The 17627-nt window shown below is 40.3% G+C and overlaps 1 protein-coding gene across 1 annotated transcript in view; it reads right to left on the bottom strand.

Annotated features, from left to right (window-relative positions):
• The window catches only part of NCBP1 (nuclear cap binding protein subunit 1), a 30734-nt gene continuing 13107 nt past the window's right edge, over window positions 1–17627 (bottom strand). Inside the window, exons 12-23 of the mRNA XM_032205694.1 lie at window positions 17071–17135; window positions 16292–16354; window positions 14861–14935; window positions 13082–13185; window positions 12131–12253; window positions 10760–10862; window positions 9316–9409; window positions 6687–6790; window positions 5736–5850; window positions 3114–3245; window positions 2585–2698; window positions 1–1693 (exon numbers count right to left, since the gene is read on the bottom strand). Coding sequence (XP_032061585.1) covers window positions 1580–1693; window positions 2585–2698; window positions 3114–3245; window positions 5736–5850; window positions 6687–6790; window positions 9316–9409; window positions 10760–10862; window positions 12131–12253; window positions 13082–13185; window positions 14861–14935; window positions 16292–16354; window positions 17071–17135 — 1206 coding nt within the window. The 3' untranslated portion in view covers window positions 1–1579. The remainder of the gene's footprint in view (window positions 1694–2584; window positions 2699–3113; window positions 3246–5735; window positions 5851–6686; window positions 6791–9315; window positions 9410–10759; window positions 10863–12130; window positions 12254–13081; window positions 13186–14860; window positions 14936–16291; window positions 16355–17070; window positions 17136–17627) is intronic.

The raw sequence follows: 17627 nt of genomic DNA, 5'->3' as shown, positions 1-17627 counted from the left end.
CAGAAGTAACAGATTTAATCTATGAGATATATCCAATTGCTACAGGCCACATACAAGCTTAAATCAACACTCAAAGTAAAAAATGTCATTTTTTTTTTTTTTTAACCCTCCTCACTTGATTAGGAGGTCAACTCATTAATGTTGGGATGAAATGCATTACTAGGCATAACACTGAAAAAAAAATTGAACAAAACTTCAACAAGGAACAAAATTACCCAAAATTCATCACTTTTGAGCTTGAACTGAGTAGCACTAGGTACAAAATTCTTTAAACATTCACCAGCAAAATAAAGAGACCATAAACGGCTTGGAAGTACGCTGCACAGTACAGACCTGAGCACCTAAGGCAGTGTCCTTGCCATTCGTCACTGCTTACCGTAAAACAGACTGCTGATTTGGCATTTATATAAGTAAATCATTTGCATAACTCGAAACTAAGGCTACTCTATTTTCAGGTTGTGTTTCCCCAGTCTAACTCTCCTATAAGGTATCAGTTTAGCATTAAAACGCTTTCTGAAGACATGGGAGCCGCATGCTGTTGCCACGCTTTGAAGCAAGGGAAGGGCAGCAGATACAGCCACCACGAAACAGTTGTCACTAAGCCAGGTGAGGCGAGGGCACTTGGTTTATCTGCAGCCAGTACCAGAAGGGCTTCTGGGATCCCTGCAGGTGCAGCCCAGCTAGCTACAGGCTGGAGTTAAGGAACAAGCTGGACGCTGCCCTTCCCTCTCCGCTGTGGGGCTGGAGGCCCCTACACCTCCGTGAGGTGAGCAGTACAGCAGCAGAAAATCCTTCCCACTCCGAGTGTTGCTGACTGTCTCTGCCTACTACCAGTGGAGACGACTGCCAGGAGCAGTTCATGGTTCTTTGACCCTACTGCCAGAAGGATTGCATTTTTCAGAAGACGTACATGAAGTTCCTCTACTGATTGTTTATAGCTACTGGAATAAGACACCAGACAATACATTTAAAAAACATATTTCAATTGTATTACAACCATGTTCTTTCAAACTCTGAAAATCTAGCTGGCTTGATAATAAATCCGTATGCTGTATCCTACTTTGAAAGCTTATCTCAATGTTTCACGTGCCCAAAATTAAGACACTTTTTCCTGTGCCATCCTAGAGAACTTACCACACTGTTCACTGAGAAAGCGCATTCCCCTTCACACTCACAAAACACTACAAATTGTTTCACATTTTTGCAATTCCTTTGATTTAAGGGCCAGGCAGAGGTAACAAATCCTATAGTAGTTTTTGCCTGGTTTTCCTTTTCATATAAACAAAGAGGGGGGGAAGAATGCTAGCATGAAGTCAAGAGTCAAACCAAATTAAAAGACAGATTAAAAGAATTTGTATTTTACTTTATGTCAATCCCCTATGAATCGTATCTAGTAAGGCTTATGATGCTTACACAGTTTGCTGTAGGTTAGAGTACTGTATTGTTTTACGTAGGAGCACATGAAAGCCAGTTTTAGTCAAAAAGTTTTTCATCCCCATGTTTCGCATAAAAAAAAAAAAAAAATTAATTCATTAAAGTCCTGCAGACAAGACTCTGCCACTCTGCCCACGAATACTCCTCAGGCCTGCAGAGCACAGAACTGCTGAAACACAGCCAGTATGTGGTGGTCCAGTTCAGCTGTAAACAGGAGGTTCTCCAGGGTCACCATGTACTGCTGGATTATCTGGTGATGCTGGCAGATAAAAAAAAAAAAAGTTTTGTTTTCATGTATCTTTATATAAGAACAGGAAGAGAAGTCAATACATTTAAGAATCACAGGTCAAGTATTTTCATCCAAATTGCCGAGCGCATCTCATTTCCATGAGACATTAGCCACTGACAAGAAAGGCACGATGCAGAACCACCACTGACTGCAGAAAGAAAAGAAAGCACACACTGATAGCCTGTTTCAAGAAGCACCATGCTCCCTGTGGCTTTCCACTCCCGAACACTGAATTGCGTGCAGTATGCCACGTCCAGAGGCAACTGCGGAAATATCTTCAGAGACTCAAGTTATTTGCCATGCTCTGAAGTCACATCTATGATCAGGGAAGGGTTCAGCCCATGGGAGAATTACGCTGCCACTCCCTTGCAGTCACCCATCTTTTGATATACGTCCTGCTCACACTGCTACAATTTTTCTATTACTGTGGCCTTCATCCTTTCATCTGTGCTTGTTACCTGATTTAATACAAAGCCGAGAATTCCTGTCCAAATTTCTGATATATTTATGCATCTTAGTAAACGGAATTTTGCAGTATTTTCATCCATGTATTTAAGAGACTTCTATTTTAGTATTCTTGTTTGCTCAGAGCTTTGCCCTTACGATAAGCACAGTCAAAAGGAGCTCAGCTAATTTCACAGTCACAGCTCAGAATCTACTTTGCAAGATCCAGTGCTTCCACCAGCATGTGGCGAAGAAGCGGCCAGAACCAGAAAGTTATGGCCAAGCCCTGCAGTAGCCTGCAGAGATATCATGCTGCCACCTACTGCTCTAACGGTGTGCTCCGCTCTCCAGCCACAAAAGCTTTTCAACCCAGCATGCGCCTGCCCACACCCTTCCAAACCGAGACGTGGAACTTACTTGTAGGAAGATCTGCTGCAACCTCTCTATACAGCTCTTGTACCAAGGTGTAAATACATCGATTCCACCGGTTTCACAGCGCACTAAGTGCTCAGTTAACAACATAATGAAACGCTTCAAGAGAGGAAAAAAAATAATACTTATTTAATCTCATCAAATGAAAGCAGGTTCCTAGCTTCAACTAAGGGTATCTTGGGGACAGAAACTTTGAGCAGCAACATGAGAGTAATCATTTTGCTTGGCAGACGCTTAATTAGTACACAAACAAAACCAACTTACCTTCTGGTTGTTCGGGAAACTATATAATAGCAGAATTCTGCTCCTGTGCACATGAAACTAAACAGATTCTGCTCAGCAGCAGTCTTTGCTGTGGGATGATCTGGGATTGACTCTAGACCACATTAAGCCCATCAGCCCGTTTTCCTATTCCCTTTTCCTCATCCCGACAGTATGTCTAAGATACAAGTGACACCAAAAGCGTATAAATTCATTAACCTTAGAAGTGGGATGAGACCTTGCCCGTCATTACCTGGAATATAACAAGGAAGAGATTCTTCTGCTCACTCTGAGCTGACTCAACTTTCTCCTGCAAACGCTCTATCTGCTCTTCTAGAGGTCCATCTTCCCGATCACTGCTTCGGTCATCATCATCGCTGTCTCGCTGTAAGTGACAACAACACACTAACTAGCAACCTGGCTACCTGTGGATACTGTTAATGCCTTCTGGTTTTACCTGTGAAAAGATCTACGGAGAAACTGAAGAGCAGCAACTGAGGCTGCGTTTTAGCTTGGCAAGAACTGCATATTTTAGGATATTTACTTTGAGTATAATAACAGAAGACCCACTTGGAAGAAAAGACACCGGTGTGGAAAAGGCTTGAAAAAAATCAAAGTATCAGAGCAGCCAGAGAAAGCTTAAAGATTTACTAAGCTTTCACATACTGGAGAAACAATAGAAGATAATAATGCCTGCTGACTTTATCATTACCAGATAATGAACAGCTTAAAAAAAAAAAAAAGGCATAGATGTTTTAAATTGTGGCCACTGCTACAGGACAGGCAATTCATCCAGCGAACAGCTGTGAAATCTCAGGACTACAAAAAAATAAAGTGCCTTTGTGCTAGAGGTCAGACGAATCTGGCTGCTTAGCGCACATGGAAAACCAGCCATTTTATTAGCCCATGGTGCTGAAGTGGGACCTCCCCTTATTCATGACCAAATGAGACTACAGCTCCGAGACTACAAAGGGACAGGGTGGAAACCAAACTAGTAACATGCAATTTTCTCACTGCCTGAAGCTAAACCAAACCAAACGAACCACTCCCACTCCCAAAGAAAAACAAACAGGAAACAAACTCCCCACAAAATGCCCACAAGTACATGGTATCAGACTGTGATCTCAGATAACAAAGTTTTACACAAGACTAAATGGGATACAGGAGGATGGAGAGAACCAAATGGATTAGGATACATTCAGATGTAGATATTGCATCACACCCCATTGTTTCCATGTAAAAAGTGCCCGTACAATTAACAGCTAAAAACTTAAAATATTTGTAAAATGAACATGAGCAACTTGTGACAAATGTGGGGACATCTTAACTCACCTACTGCATGACAACTGAAATTCACAATCAGAAGACACTGATAGCTCTGAGTCAGTGTAAAAAAAAAAAAAAAAAAAAAGGCTTTCCAGATCAAATGTGAACCTGAGGACTTTATTTTATTCTTTCTATAGGAACTTACTTTTTCCCCCCATCTACAGAGGTTACTTGAACTTAAAATGATGAAAGATCAATGGGCCCTAAGAGAAGGCTTGGACTCATTCCATAATAAGGCAATCCATTTCATGCTGGGGACATCAAAATTTGATGGTTTCCTTCCTCTAAAAGGAATGGTCATGCAGCAGAGCACCAGCCTGCAGGACTACTCACTGTTGCATACAAATGCTTCTTCCTGGCACAATACTCATTTAAAGAATTCAGTAATAAAGAGCTGCAGCATTAGACAAGTACAGAAACAAAAACACTGATGTATTCGTTTCAAGATGCCAGAGAAGCTCTTTGTCTCACAGTAAGATCAATGATTGCATCCAAGTCTTCAATAATTACCGGCATTTATTAACTGCTGATCAATGTACATTAAGGATGCAAACAACTATGACAGCTGCTGCTTGGAGTGAACAGAAAAAGACGAAGAGGTAAACTTGCACAAGCTAACTGTGAGATGTTGGTGAAATCTTCACAGGTACTCCTGGAAACAAACGACTTGTGCAGGTTTCTTCAAAAACCACAAGCAGCCTCTGTGCCACATGCCAAATTCTGACTTGGTTTTGGGACTAGCTAGGGGTTTTGCGCAAGTACTCACACTCACAGACTATGCATTAACCAGGAAATTCTTTCGTACTCTCTGCGACTCTCAACCTGTCTATAAACTGACTTCATACTGTCACGGCCTAGTATTACATTCAGCCAAGGGTCCTGTCCTCAGCAACTGCCACAGAAGACACGCTCTCACCCCATCTTACTGTCCTACTTGGGACAAGAGAACACAACAGCAGATCGTTCATCAGTTTGTTGCATACAGTAACTCGCATCATGCAAAAGGCATTCAGAAAAATAACCTGGAAGAAGGAAATGACAGGTGCCAGTGTCAGAATCCAGCAGCATCCATCAGAAGAACAGTAACAGCCAACTTTTCAATAGCAAATAGCTGTTTCCGTGCACTTCTGCATGGAAGCCACAAGAGTACTCTTTAACAGAACTTACTGTAAATATGTAAAAAGTTTGTAACTGTTCTCAGTGTTACCTAATAAGGTAATTGGAATCCAGATAAGAAGGGAAATGGAAGAGATGCTCATATTGGAAGAGAAACTTGTGAGAGAAAGCTTGGACAGAGTAAATAGACGTGAATTCCCCTAAAGATTTTACTGATTTCTTAACGTAATTGCAAACTTCAGAAATGCGGATTGATAACACCCAATCAGTTTTTAATGTTTTAAGTGCTACAAATGACCACGTCTGCTTACATACTTCCTGATAAGCATATTTAGTCTGTCCTTCCCCAAAAGCAATTATGCATCAGTCTGGCAGCATGCAGGTTTGTGTAACTTAGCTTAAAATAATTAAAAATTACAAACAAATTACTCACTCTTTTGTGCTGTCTGGCCAATCTTGCCTTAGTCTCCTCCAGTTCCTTATGAATCTTCAGAACATGCTTATTCATCTTACGAATTGTGGAATGTAAGATTTCCCAGATATAAAACCTACATGCACAACAGAGTAACAAGCTTTGCCTAAGAACGTTTTCCAGGGTTCTTCCACTTTGGTATGTTTACAGACTACTTGCAAAATGACATGCTAGCAACATTCTTGCCTGGTCATACAAACACACAATGCCAACTGTCTTGGTTTCAGTTAGGACAGAGTTAATTTTCCTCCTAGCAGCTGGCACGGTGCTGTGTTTTGGATTCAGGATGAGAATCATGTTGACAACGCACCGATGTTTTGGTTGTTGCAGAGCAGTGCTTACACCAAGCTGAGGACGTTTCAGCTGCTGGCTCTGTCCTGCCAGTGGGCAGGCTAGGGGTGCAGCAGGAGCTGGGAGGGGACAGACCCAGGAGAGCTGACCCAAACTGGCCAAAGGGGTATTCCATACCATCTGGGGTCATGCTAAACAATATATAGGGGTGACTAGCCAAGGTTAGGCTGGGCATCGGTCAGCAGGTGGTGAGCAATTGCACTGTGCCTCACTTGTTTCGTACATATTATTGTTATTAGTACCATAATCATTACTGTTATTATTTTCCTTTATTTTCTGTCCTACTAAACTGTCTTTATCTCAACCCACACACTTCATTTTCCCATTTCTCTCATCCCAGAGAGGGAGGGGAAAGGTGAGCAAATGGCTGTGTGGTGTGTAGCTGCCGGCCGGGTTAAAGCACAACACCAATTCAGAAAGAAAGATGCTGAAGTAGGTATTTTGTAGACAGAACAATGTTAATTGTACCATTTGCTTACACTACTCAGTTTTCATAGATGTAGTGGCCACTTAAAATAGTAATTCATAGGATAACAACAACCTAAGACAAGTTCGTGTTACCTAGTAAAATCATGTGCAAGCTCCGAGGAGAAGATCCAGTTTGCTACTGCAGCACAGTCAACAATTTGTGTCCGAATCATCTTGTCCACAAGCACAGCAATCATCTGTATTTTGTGAAAGACAAGATAGTCGTTTCTATCAAAATAAGAAAAGGTCTTGTGGTAACATTCAGCCTACGCAAAGTACTCCAGCCTCAGAGGTGGTTTGATGCAACTCAATATTAGTGGTATTACCGGGTAATTTCAAATACTTAAAAAAGCTACTGCTGTCTAGAGATGACATCTGGTTAGTCTAGCCTAAAGCTACTTACATTAGAGGATCTTTATCAACTGCATAAAGCAAGTATTCTCATTTTGTTGAACAACCTTTTATTCTACCTGTGAAAGTATCACATCACTCTTCATAAAGTTACGTATTTCCATACACAAGCAAAAAATACACGCATCAGAGTTGGAAGTGAAACGTCACGGACACAACTCCAAGCGTTGTCATCAAAGCACTAAAACCACAGCCTATACAACTCTTGCATCACCATAAGGAACAACTGTTGGCCTACTCTCCTCGCACTGCAACAGTTTTCAAATGTGACAATAACCTCTTCCCTACAGGAACTACTCCTGTTAGGACATAACATTATTATATTAGGACAGAGCCGGTGCTCTGAAGTCCATGGAAGTGTTTGCCTGCTACAGGCAGTGTCATGATTCCAGAAGCTTTGCAAGTAATCTAGTAGGCAACTGCAGAGAAGAGCTACAGACCAAAGCAGTTAGAAGCTGTTCAAAAAAAGAAAAAAAAGGCTTATCTTAGTTATTCATGTGCTTGAATACCACAACATCTGAGAACCACAGCCTGCAATGTATTTATCCTCACAACCAGCCATTGTCACATTAGGAAGTGTAACAAAGCTCCTTTTAAGGAAGGAAAATTAAAATAACTGGATGAATCATACAGAAGACTCAGGACTCAACTTTCAAGTCCCAGGATAGCATCCTGTGCTCTATTTGCCTTCCTGTAATGCCAAGACGAATCTCTGATTACTTAGCCTGATCTTCCAAGAAACACAGGCTTAGAATTTGGGGAAAAAATTTCATCTCAGTGTTGAAGTTTCTCTTCATGAAGTCACCAACACGACCTTTCTAAATTGGTCCAGGGACTACTGATTCCTGCTGCTAAATCACTAACTGCAACAGAGATCACTCATTACTATTATATGCCTCAGAAATACTACTGGTAGTCTGAACCAAATCAAAAGATGTTCCCATTTATACAGGAGCAGGGTGAGCTGCATAAAACAGACTCTGTACAGAGTCTGTGTGCCAGAGGTTGTGGACTCACAGAAAAGAAAGTGCTTAACAAGAAGCAAAAAAACTGAACTGCGATACGTGGAGGAGAGGAAATTTAGGCTCCATGATCAAGGCCTTCATAACTTGTTTTAAAGCAATCTTGATTTATTCATAAAAATCTAATGTAACCATTAAGTATGGGTTTGAAACCTCCATCTCGGTTTGGTCCTACTGCAGTACAAACGGATGAAGAGGATATGGATATTAGATTGCAGTAACATAATTTCTTCTGATCCAGATAAAGGACAGTAGTAAGAAGTAGGTCAGATTGCAATCATCACATTTTCAAGGTCAGTGTTTTGCGCAGGAAATTTTATATAAAAAAATATTTTTTTTTTTTTTTTACTGTACTTAAAAGATACCTAGACAAGATCTTATATCTCTGTTAGGCACTAAGTTTTTACCCTTAGGAGCCCTAGAGAACAGACCACAGGTCCAGTAGCAGATGCAGGAATTATCCATTGCTCTCAGTGGAATTGCTTCGGAAAGTCTGGACTATGCAGCTGTGAAATATGGTCCACTTTCAGACACGGTTATGTGTAACACAAACACATCAGTATGGAATACATGAAATAATTAATGCAGGCAAATTCAGCATGAGTTCCTTATCGATTTCTATTTATAGAAGAATGACAGCTGAGGGAGAAAACAACTGCTGTGAGGAAACTGAACGGCTTAAACAAGTGAGGTATTTTTCATAGGTCTTCCAGGGTGTTATTTCCTCTGGCTTGAGATTGAATGTAATCATGGTACTGTCAGACTGATCTGTTCTGAACAGTTATTGACTGCAGCTCTACTCACTTTGCACATGCACAACAGTGACTCCAACATGATCTTTGTGGAATAACTGCATGGCTTTCACTACCAAGTGAAAAAAAGCTCTGAAATCAGGTTTTCTCATATCCAAAAAATTTGCCTGCTTTTGTTATGAGATCTACATCACATTTTTCAATTCCACACGTCAACACCAGTTTCCAATTTTTGAGCAGATACAAGTTTTTAGCAAAAGTTACTCTCTTATTTGACAAAAAACATAGCATGAAGCTGAGTCAGAATGACAGCCTTTGCTCTCCCGTAATTTACTGAGGAACAAATGGCTTCACAGTATATACTTCACCTCCAACCTTCTTTTTAGGCACTACTAACAACAGTAAACACAATTTGAACTTTCCTTCAAATAAGTCAATAGTCAAGAATCTTTTAAAGGATATAAAGCAAACTGTACTGCTTTTTATTTAATATGACCCCTGTGAGTCAAAACTCACAACAACATTGCAACCTCTTACCTGTGGGTGATTCTTCCAAACCTCATATACAACCCTCAGAACATGGAGTTTTCCCTCATCACTTTCAGCAAGTGTTTTAAAGACTTCATGAAACCTTTTAACAGATACAAAATAGTCAGTGGAGGGGTTGGGATCAGGTCAAAAAAGCACGAGATATGAGGCAGGTGGTTTAGACTGCCCAAAAGGAGAATTCTGGGACTATCTGCAGCAATTCTTGAACAATTAATCTACAGAAAATATAATCAGCCTGAGCCAAAAAAAAAAATCTACAGTCCTAAAAGCAGCTTGAATCTCGGTGGTGAACTTTCTCCCTGACAGTGGACTGCATTTCTCATACTCTCACAGAAAGCAGGAGGCACTTTCATGCTTGGTGTACTTAGCTACACAACTGAAGCAAAATTTGCTTGCCTTTTTGAGCCTTAGACCTTCTCGATATGTGTTTCCATAACTTTAGACACTTAACCAATCTGCCTCTTTTTGACAGAAGTGCAGCTAAAGCCTCAATTTTAGCATAGTTATGCTCAATGCCACACAGTGTTCACAAATCGGCTTATTGTAATGTAACTATAAAGCACTATTTAGACCTTTTTGATCTCATGCCTGCCACTGCTGGTCTGCAGCAGGGAAAATATTATGGCTCTGCATATTTACATCAGCCGGCCTCTTGTACTACTGATTGCAGGTTACTGCAACAGCTTCTTGTAAACACGGCCTTTACAGAGCTTCCAAGAACAGTTTTTTGTACTACCTCTTTGTATTTTCACTGGCAAACACAAAACCAATCCATTAAGATGTATTTAACTACCTTTCCCAGATCATGGCCATTTAATAACACCTGAAAATTACACAGTACTAAAAATGAGCTATTGTATCTCATTTTGCTGAAAAAAAAAAGGTAAACTCTTTAAAGAATTTTATTAAGGGGTGCTCTCCAAAATACTCAGGAATTGATCTTATTTTGTTTTGTTACATACAGACATTTGTAGCAAGCTGCTTTTACATTTCCTATTTTCTTTTCATTTTCTCCAGGCCTTACTGTTTGTTAGTCATACTCATAGTAAAGATAACGTGATGACTGTTACCCAGTCATTCAAACATAAGGCGACATCCCTTTTTCCTCATATGTGCAGCAAATGAGTAATCCTAAAATGGATTTAGGTTCCAGACCTGTCTCACTCATCTGATGTGCATCACATCACTGTGACATACGTCACACAGCTCAATCAACGGGATATATACCTTTGTTAACTCCATTCACATATGTGAGCTAGCATTTACACTACCATTCCTTCAGTAAGCAGCATCACTAGTTCTCCAAATCCTACTGCATTGTGAAGCACTGAGAATATGGCTGAAGCCTGGAGATCAGCTTTCTTGTCAGTCATTTCATTGTCAGAATTAAACAGTTCTGTTAGCCCCAAAAGAACATACGTATTACACTTACTTCGCCAGGGCACTGAAAGAGTGGCTGAAAGACTTTGCAGCTAGATGGAGCAGGGTCTGAACAAAGACTTCTATTTTCAGAGGGTTGAAGGTAAATCCTTCATCTGCAAGTTATTTGAAGTTCAAACCGTAAGTACCTCAAGCAGAGCACGTAAACTACACATAAAACTGGAACAGTAACTTACGGTTTTAACTCATTTCACAAAAAAAAAAATAAAATGGCAAGAGGGGCGTGCAAGGCTGAGCAGGGAGCTGGTAAAGATTTTCCAAGTACTTATTTTACCAAGTATGTATTGCAGATATTCACACCCCCGTTTTGTCACGGGGAAAACACACGGGGTGAATTCCAGGCCACTGAAGAAGGTATCAGAGACACAGCCCCACTACAAGCATGTAACATAACAGCAGCAGAGAAGGAGAGCCAAGGAGGTTTGCATCAAGCTGAAGGCCTGGTAGACCATTAGGAAAGGACAGTGGGTGAGCACAGGTGAAGCTAAGGATGATTAGGCAAGGATGGCTATTTCTAATATGGGAGAAGGTCAAACAAGTGTGCTAGCAAACATGGGTACTAGAGGTGAAAGGTGCTAAATCCTTCCTATAGATCTACAGATGAAGACAAGTGGGACAGGCAACACTGATTACTGGGTGACGCCTAAACCACATCAGGAGACACGACAGAGGATCTCAGGACAAGAAACTTATTACTGGTGCTCTCTGCTTGCACGGTAGAGCAATTGCTGTTACTATGGAAATATACTATATACTATGAAACCGTCCCCATTGCACAGATCACTTCTCAGAAGACAGATTCTCTATCTCGTACTCATTCTTGCCCCCTAAAATGCATGGGCTTTAGCAATCAATACTGCCTGAGGCTGCAAAGCTCAGCAGAACTTGCATGGAGTCCCATTGTGAATTTCTATTGTAGGAGGAAGAGAACCACCTTCTGTGCAAGATTAACACCAGCATGCGGCTGTCTTGTCTGCCATAAGACTGCACTGAGAGGAGGGAAGCTTTTAGACAAGGGCAAAAGCACTGAATTGCCAGGGTAAGGCAAACAGCATGAACTGTACTATGAAGGCAAGGGAAATGTTAAATTCCTTCATGATGCCTCTGACGACAATTCCAGGAAAAGCCATCTCGAGCACTGGGTTACCGCTGTTAAGAAAAAGAGGTTTGCTTCTGCATGTAACATGTTTACAACAAACCTTAACAATGGTGCATGACTTTTATTTACTAATACATTAAAAGCCAAATGTAGGAAGGAAGAAACAAACAGTTCAGTTAACCAGCACACACATAGCTCCAGAGGAGTGTAAATCAGTGCATACGGAAGTATTTAGAGCCTTGCAAAGCCTAACAGATATCTTACCATCATCATCATCCTGGTTTGGATTAGGCACATCTTTTAAAATGCTGAAGATTTCATCATTACTGGCCTTGTTTTTAATTGCAATTGTTAAACAGAGTGCCACAGTATATCCAGGAAGAGACCCTAAACAAAGAGGTCAAAAAAATCAGTAGACAATTGAGTACTTTTTATCATCAGTTTGCCTCTCAGAGAAGCAAGTACAATTCCCAGATACACTTAAAACTAGCAGTTTTTGACATTGTCCACACCACTATTCCGTAACACTGCTCAGCAGATTTCCTAGTCTTCATGTTAAATTCAAAACATTCGGTACAATCTTTAGAGCTGAGGTCAACATATCACTCTCCCTTTCTGAGGTTGTATTTCATCCTCCCCCAGTTTCCTAAAGATACAATATTGCCTTGTTTTTCCTCACTTCATCTTTGGTGGCGAAACCTTTATGTTTAGGATTGTCTATTAATTTTTTTATTATTGGTTGTAAAAAGTCTCTACGTCAATCTCCACATTATTTACTGTTTCATTAAACCCAGTTTACTGGTAGAATGCTCTACTGTTTTATGAAGGTTAAAAAAAAAAAAAAGCCCATATTATCATTTCATGTGCTTACTTTTGCATAGGATTGTGCCTGAACAGGGAAAATAGATGAATTTTCCAACTTTAGTCCTCTGACAAACAATGCAATACTGTACAATACCACAACCACCTCAGCAAAAATAACTTAATGTATCTGGATTTTCTTTTCGTTTACAAAATTAAAAGACAGTAATACAGAGATCCAGACTTTGTATTAATTGCTCATATGGAACATATGTGCCCATAAAAAAAATCACTTGTATTTGTTTCACCTGCACTTTTCTTTATGAAGGCAACCGATACGCTCAATCTAGTGTGCTCCCTTGCTCTGAAACACTTGAATTCGACCACTCAAGTAACCTACCACGTAATACTTACTATTGCTTTCATCTCCATATTTGTAAATGCACACTGGATTTGCAGGACTGAGGACAGAAAAGCTTGCAGGAACAATGTCTATTATTCGCTGATGGTAGGAGAGTCTAGAAATAAGTTTCACAGAGCAGAATGAAGATGGGTATATGTCCTGGTATCAGCTACGATAGTTAATTTTCCTCCTAGCAGCTGGCACGGTGCTGTGTTTTGGATTCAGGATGAGAATCATGTTGATAACACTCCGATGTTTTAGTTGTTGCAGAGCAGTGCTTACACTAAGCCAAGGACTTCTCAGCTCCTGGCTCTGTCCTGCCAGCAGGTAGGCTGGGGGTGCAGCAGGAGCTGGGAGGGGACAGACCCGGGAGAGCTGACCCAAACTGGCCAAAGGGGTATTCCATACCATCTGACGTCATGCTAAACAATATACAGGGGTGGCTAGCCGGGGCTGGGGGGCCGGCTGCTCAGGGTTAGGCTGGGCATCGGTCAGCGGGTGTTGAGCAATTGCATTGTGCATCACTTGCTTTGTACACATTACTGTTATTAGTACTATTATCATCATTATTGTTATTATTTTCCTTTATTTTCTGTCCTAATAAACTGTCTTTATCTCAACCCACATGCTTCGTGTTCCCGTTTCTCTCATTCCAGAAAGGGAGTGAGGAGGGTGAGCAAATGGCTGTGTGGTGTGTAGCTGCTGGACAGGTTAAACCACAACACTATAACATCAGGGCCAACACCTAAGTCATTGATTTACAATGTTTTTTTTTTTCCTGGTCTTTACATTTCACAGATGTTTCTTCAACACAGTGGTAGCTTCTACTTGTTAGTAAAAGTAACTTGCCAGAAGATGCTCTCTATTCAAATACTTTGATACTGAGAGCATCAACTTCACAATTTAGCTTGTGAAAAGATTTAGAAGCTGCTTGGTAGGATGCTTTATGCAAAAGCCTAAAATGCTTTCTAGAAAACTAGTAGGACATTGGTAACCCAAGCAGAAAAAAATATTAAATGTCTTCATGTCTACAAATCTCTTGATTTTACTTTCCAACTTATTTGATTACTATAAAGGCTTAAATTTCACCACCAGTTTCCAGTGAAATGGAAGAATGTAACAGAAAAAAATGCATTTATTTTGTAGTACAATACTTTCACCCTTCCTATAATCTAAATCACTCTATACTCTATATCACTCTAAAATGGATTAATGTTTCCGTGTGGGACACTGAACAACATGGTCTTTTTTTCTCCCTTCTATATCCTTCTCTCTCTAGAATCCTAAGTCTAGTCCTGATTGTGTACTCTTATTGTTGGGCTTTGGAGAAACTTGTTTGTGAATTACTACTATTATTATTTTTAAATACAAGCAACATCATAGAGGCCCAGAAGCTATGAATGATCTTGATTCTTTTAGAATAACTTATAATCAGTTCCCTCTATCTCTGCGAATGCCTAATACTTTCCAGAAATACTGACTGAACTCTGTTTCTTTCCACGCCTGTGGTGAAGTACATCTTTTTGTAAACATAGGTGGGCATACCTAGAGATAGCTAGCTCACTACCATTTGCTCCACCTATTTCTCCCTCTCTCTGATAGAATTAGTGTTTTAAGTGTCCTACAGTATGTAGGCCAGAACAAAATAGCACAGACTCATCTCTTAGCTGAGACTGAATCGTAAGAACAGACATGTGTAAGATAAGAGTCAAGTTAAAATGAATCTGACTATATCCAGAAGAAAAGATCAAACTTTGTTTAAAACTCAACTATCTAAGGGTGTTACTTACCGCATGCATTTTTCCAAAACCTCTCTCACAAATTTGGGTTTGGGCTTTTCAAGGTCCTGAGTAAGACAATCTGACCTATCAAAGGACAGAATGCAATAGTTTTTAGTGAAAGAATTTGTGAGTTAGTCTCTTTCTGGCTTAGCCCAATACGTGCAAAACAATCATGGCCTAAGCATAGCTGGACTGCTTAACACTTTCTGTTTTACGGTGTAGGCATTTTTAAGACAATGAGGTGGTTTATCACTATTTCCTTATTATCAGCAATCTTGAAAGTTCATCTTTTGTATGCTATGTTTTTAAGTAGCACTCTTTTCCCCACCAGACCAAAAATAGCTTGTGCTGATGGTTAGCCTGCTTTCTCTTTCCTGAGGAAAAGAACCTTGTGTGATTTCATAGTCTGTTCCTCCCTCACAGGAATTTCTGAGCTTCTGGCTGATTTCAAATGCATTTCAGTTGAAGAAAAATCTCAAATATAGTGACATTTTCAAGATTTGTGAAAAATGGCAGCTTGTGATAGAAACCCACATAAGCATTCCCATCAAGGAACGTCCATGCAAAGAAAAATCAGCTCTTTGAAGAGCACTGGCTGGTCAGCCAACATGGATGTATACTAGAGTAACCAGCAAGCACTTAACTCTACAAGGACAACACAAGAAACTTAAGTAATGCCACAGCAACGTACTGCACCCCTCTCCATGAGGCTTGGGCAGATCACCTATGGAGAGCGTGTATGGTAGCAGGCTGCAGAAGTTAGGTCTGTAAAGAGGACTGAACGCCAAGGTGATATTGCTAAAATGGAGAGAGTGAGCAACAAGATGGCAGTAAAGAGCCAGCATGGCGTCTGGAACACAAAACCTGGGAAACCTGTGGTTAGACAGTGATAGAGTCCACGGATCTCCACCCAGGAATGGAAATTCAAGATTTGGCAAAATAAGAATGGGTGGCTGGGGCAGCTCTGATGGAACTTTGTGTACTAGGATTTGGCAGGAGGGAAACAGACCCCAAGGTCCCAAGGACAAAGGTTAAAATGAAAGGTTAGAGTAGGAGAGAGAGCATCGTCACAGCCTGAACACAGGATACAAAGAGAGGAAGCATCAGAACAAATCATTAAAATAAGGAGCCATTTCAGAGAATTTGCCAACAACTGACCAAGGGCACAGCACAATCTAAAGAAATTTCTATTTCTCCTTAGGGCACGCTCGCACTTACATGAGATTCTTCACAAAGCTAGTCAGGGACAGACAATACAGTAACTAAGAAGATTATCAAGATAACCTTCCACTGAATGGTGGTGAACAGATTATAAAAAGATCTCTGAAAAGTTAGAGGAAAGCAATTAACAGGGCCACTATACTGTGACATTTCATGAATAAGTTTGAAAGTTTAAGGTTTTTGCAATATGAGGTTCAGATTAAAAGGAAAGAAACTTACCAGTCTTCCCAGCTCCAACGGAACTGGAAGTTGCTCAAGTGGTGAGAAAACCAATTAATAAATCTTTATCAAAAGGAAAAAAAAAAAAAACTCCATTAAATACCAGAAGTGCAGGAAAACTTTCAATTGAGATTTTCCTGTAAACGTATTCTACCTGTCAAAAGCAAGCCTGAACTCTAAAGCCATTATAGCATTACATTTATGTTGACAGATATGAAAGACCAAGTTCAGAGAAACAGAAACTAGCTATTTTGGAAGAACAAGACAGCCTGTCACATTCTGTTGTTCCATACATACAGATACATACATACATACATACTAAGCCAACAAAACGTAAACTTAGTGTGCATATGCAACTTTCACATTTTTGATGAGTAATTAGCAGCTCTCCTGCACAACGCAGGCTTCACTCAAGCAGCAAAATGACAGCCACTCTCCTCTGGGTGGCACACGTGCCGAGACTCCATTTCCCACTCACTTGCCAGGACGCTAGGGAGCAGGCTTAGTACCAGACAGAGTACCAGTCAACTATCAATGAACTGGAATACCAGGCTGGAACGTGGGAAAGTTCTCACCAGCTCACCATGGAGTGTTTATAAGGAGGCCAAGAGTCGCCTACTTTCTATTTAGACTGATCAATTCCAGAGCCCCCAAAATCATTTTGAACAGCACCATAAAGTTCTAACACAGATTTTGGATTATTCCTTCCACAGATTCCTCAATACCCAATGCACAAGAAGAATTAATAACATTTTCTGTCATCTCCAGAACACTTTTACCTGTCTACACAGGTTGTATTCATTGTATCCAAACGCATGTAGAGCATTTCTGTCGCTTGTGCAAGCTGAAAGTTTCTTATTAAGGTTGACAGAGAAGCATTAAATAAGTCATTTGTAGTTCTTTTCAGTTTTTGAATAGAATCTTATCAACTCTTGTACTGACTGCTCCAGGATCAGATAAATCACAGAAAAACCGCAGTGGAAAAGAACACAGACTACAGGCCAAGAAGTGAGTTCTACCTTCTAATCCCAGTCTATTTTTCTTCTGTTATTGTAACAAGACTATGTGATTCTTCTACAGAAAGTCAGAATTCTGATCACACAAGAATGGAAACTGCACTGATATAAATGGACACCAACTTCCTAATGGAGTATTTCTGTAATCTCACCATCATGGCTTCACAGGCTGCTGTCGAAGCTTACCCATAATCTTTGATCAACACTGAAGTATTGAGAAAGTATGTCTACACTGATTTCACCCAGAAGGGCTTTATCCTTATGGCGTCCATATTAACACTAAAAACTTCCTGCACAGAGGGACACACAACTCTAGGAAT

This window comes from Aythya fuligula, chromosome Z (assembly GCF_009819795.1).
Source record: "Aythya fuligula isolate bAytFul2 chromosome Z, bAytFul2.pri, whole genome shotgun sequence".
Taxonomy (NCBI): domain Eukaryota; kingdom Metazoa; phylum Chordata; class Aves; order Anseriformes; family Anatidae; genus Aythya; species Aythya fuligula.
Note: the sequence above shows the minus strand (reverse complement) of the source record. Positions and strands in the feature narration are given on the sequence as shown.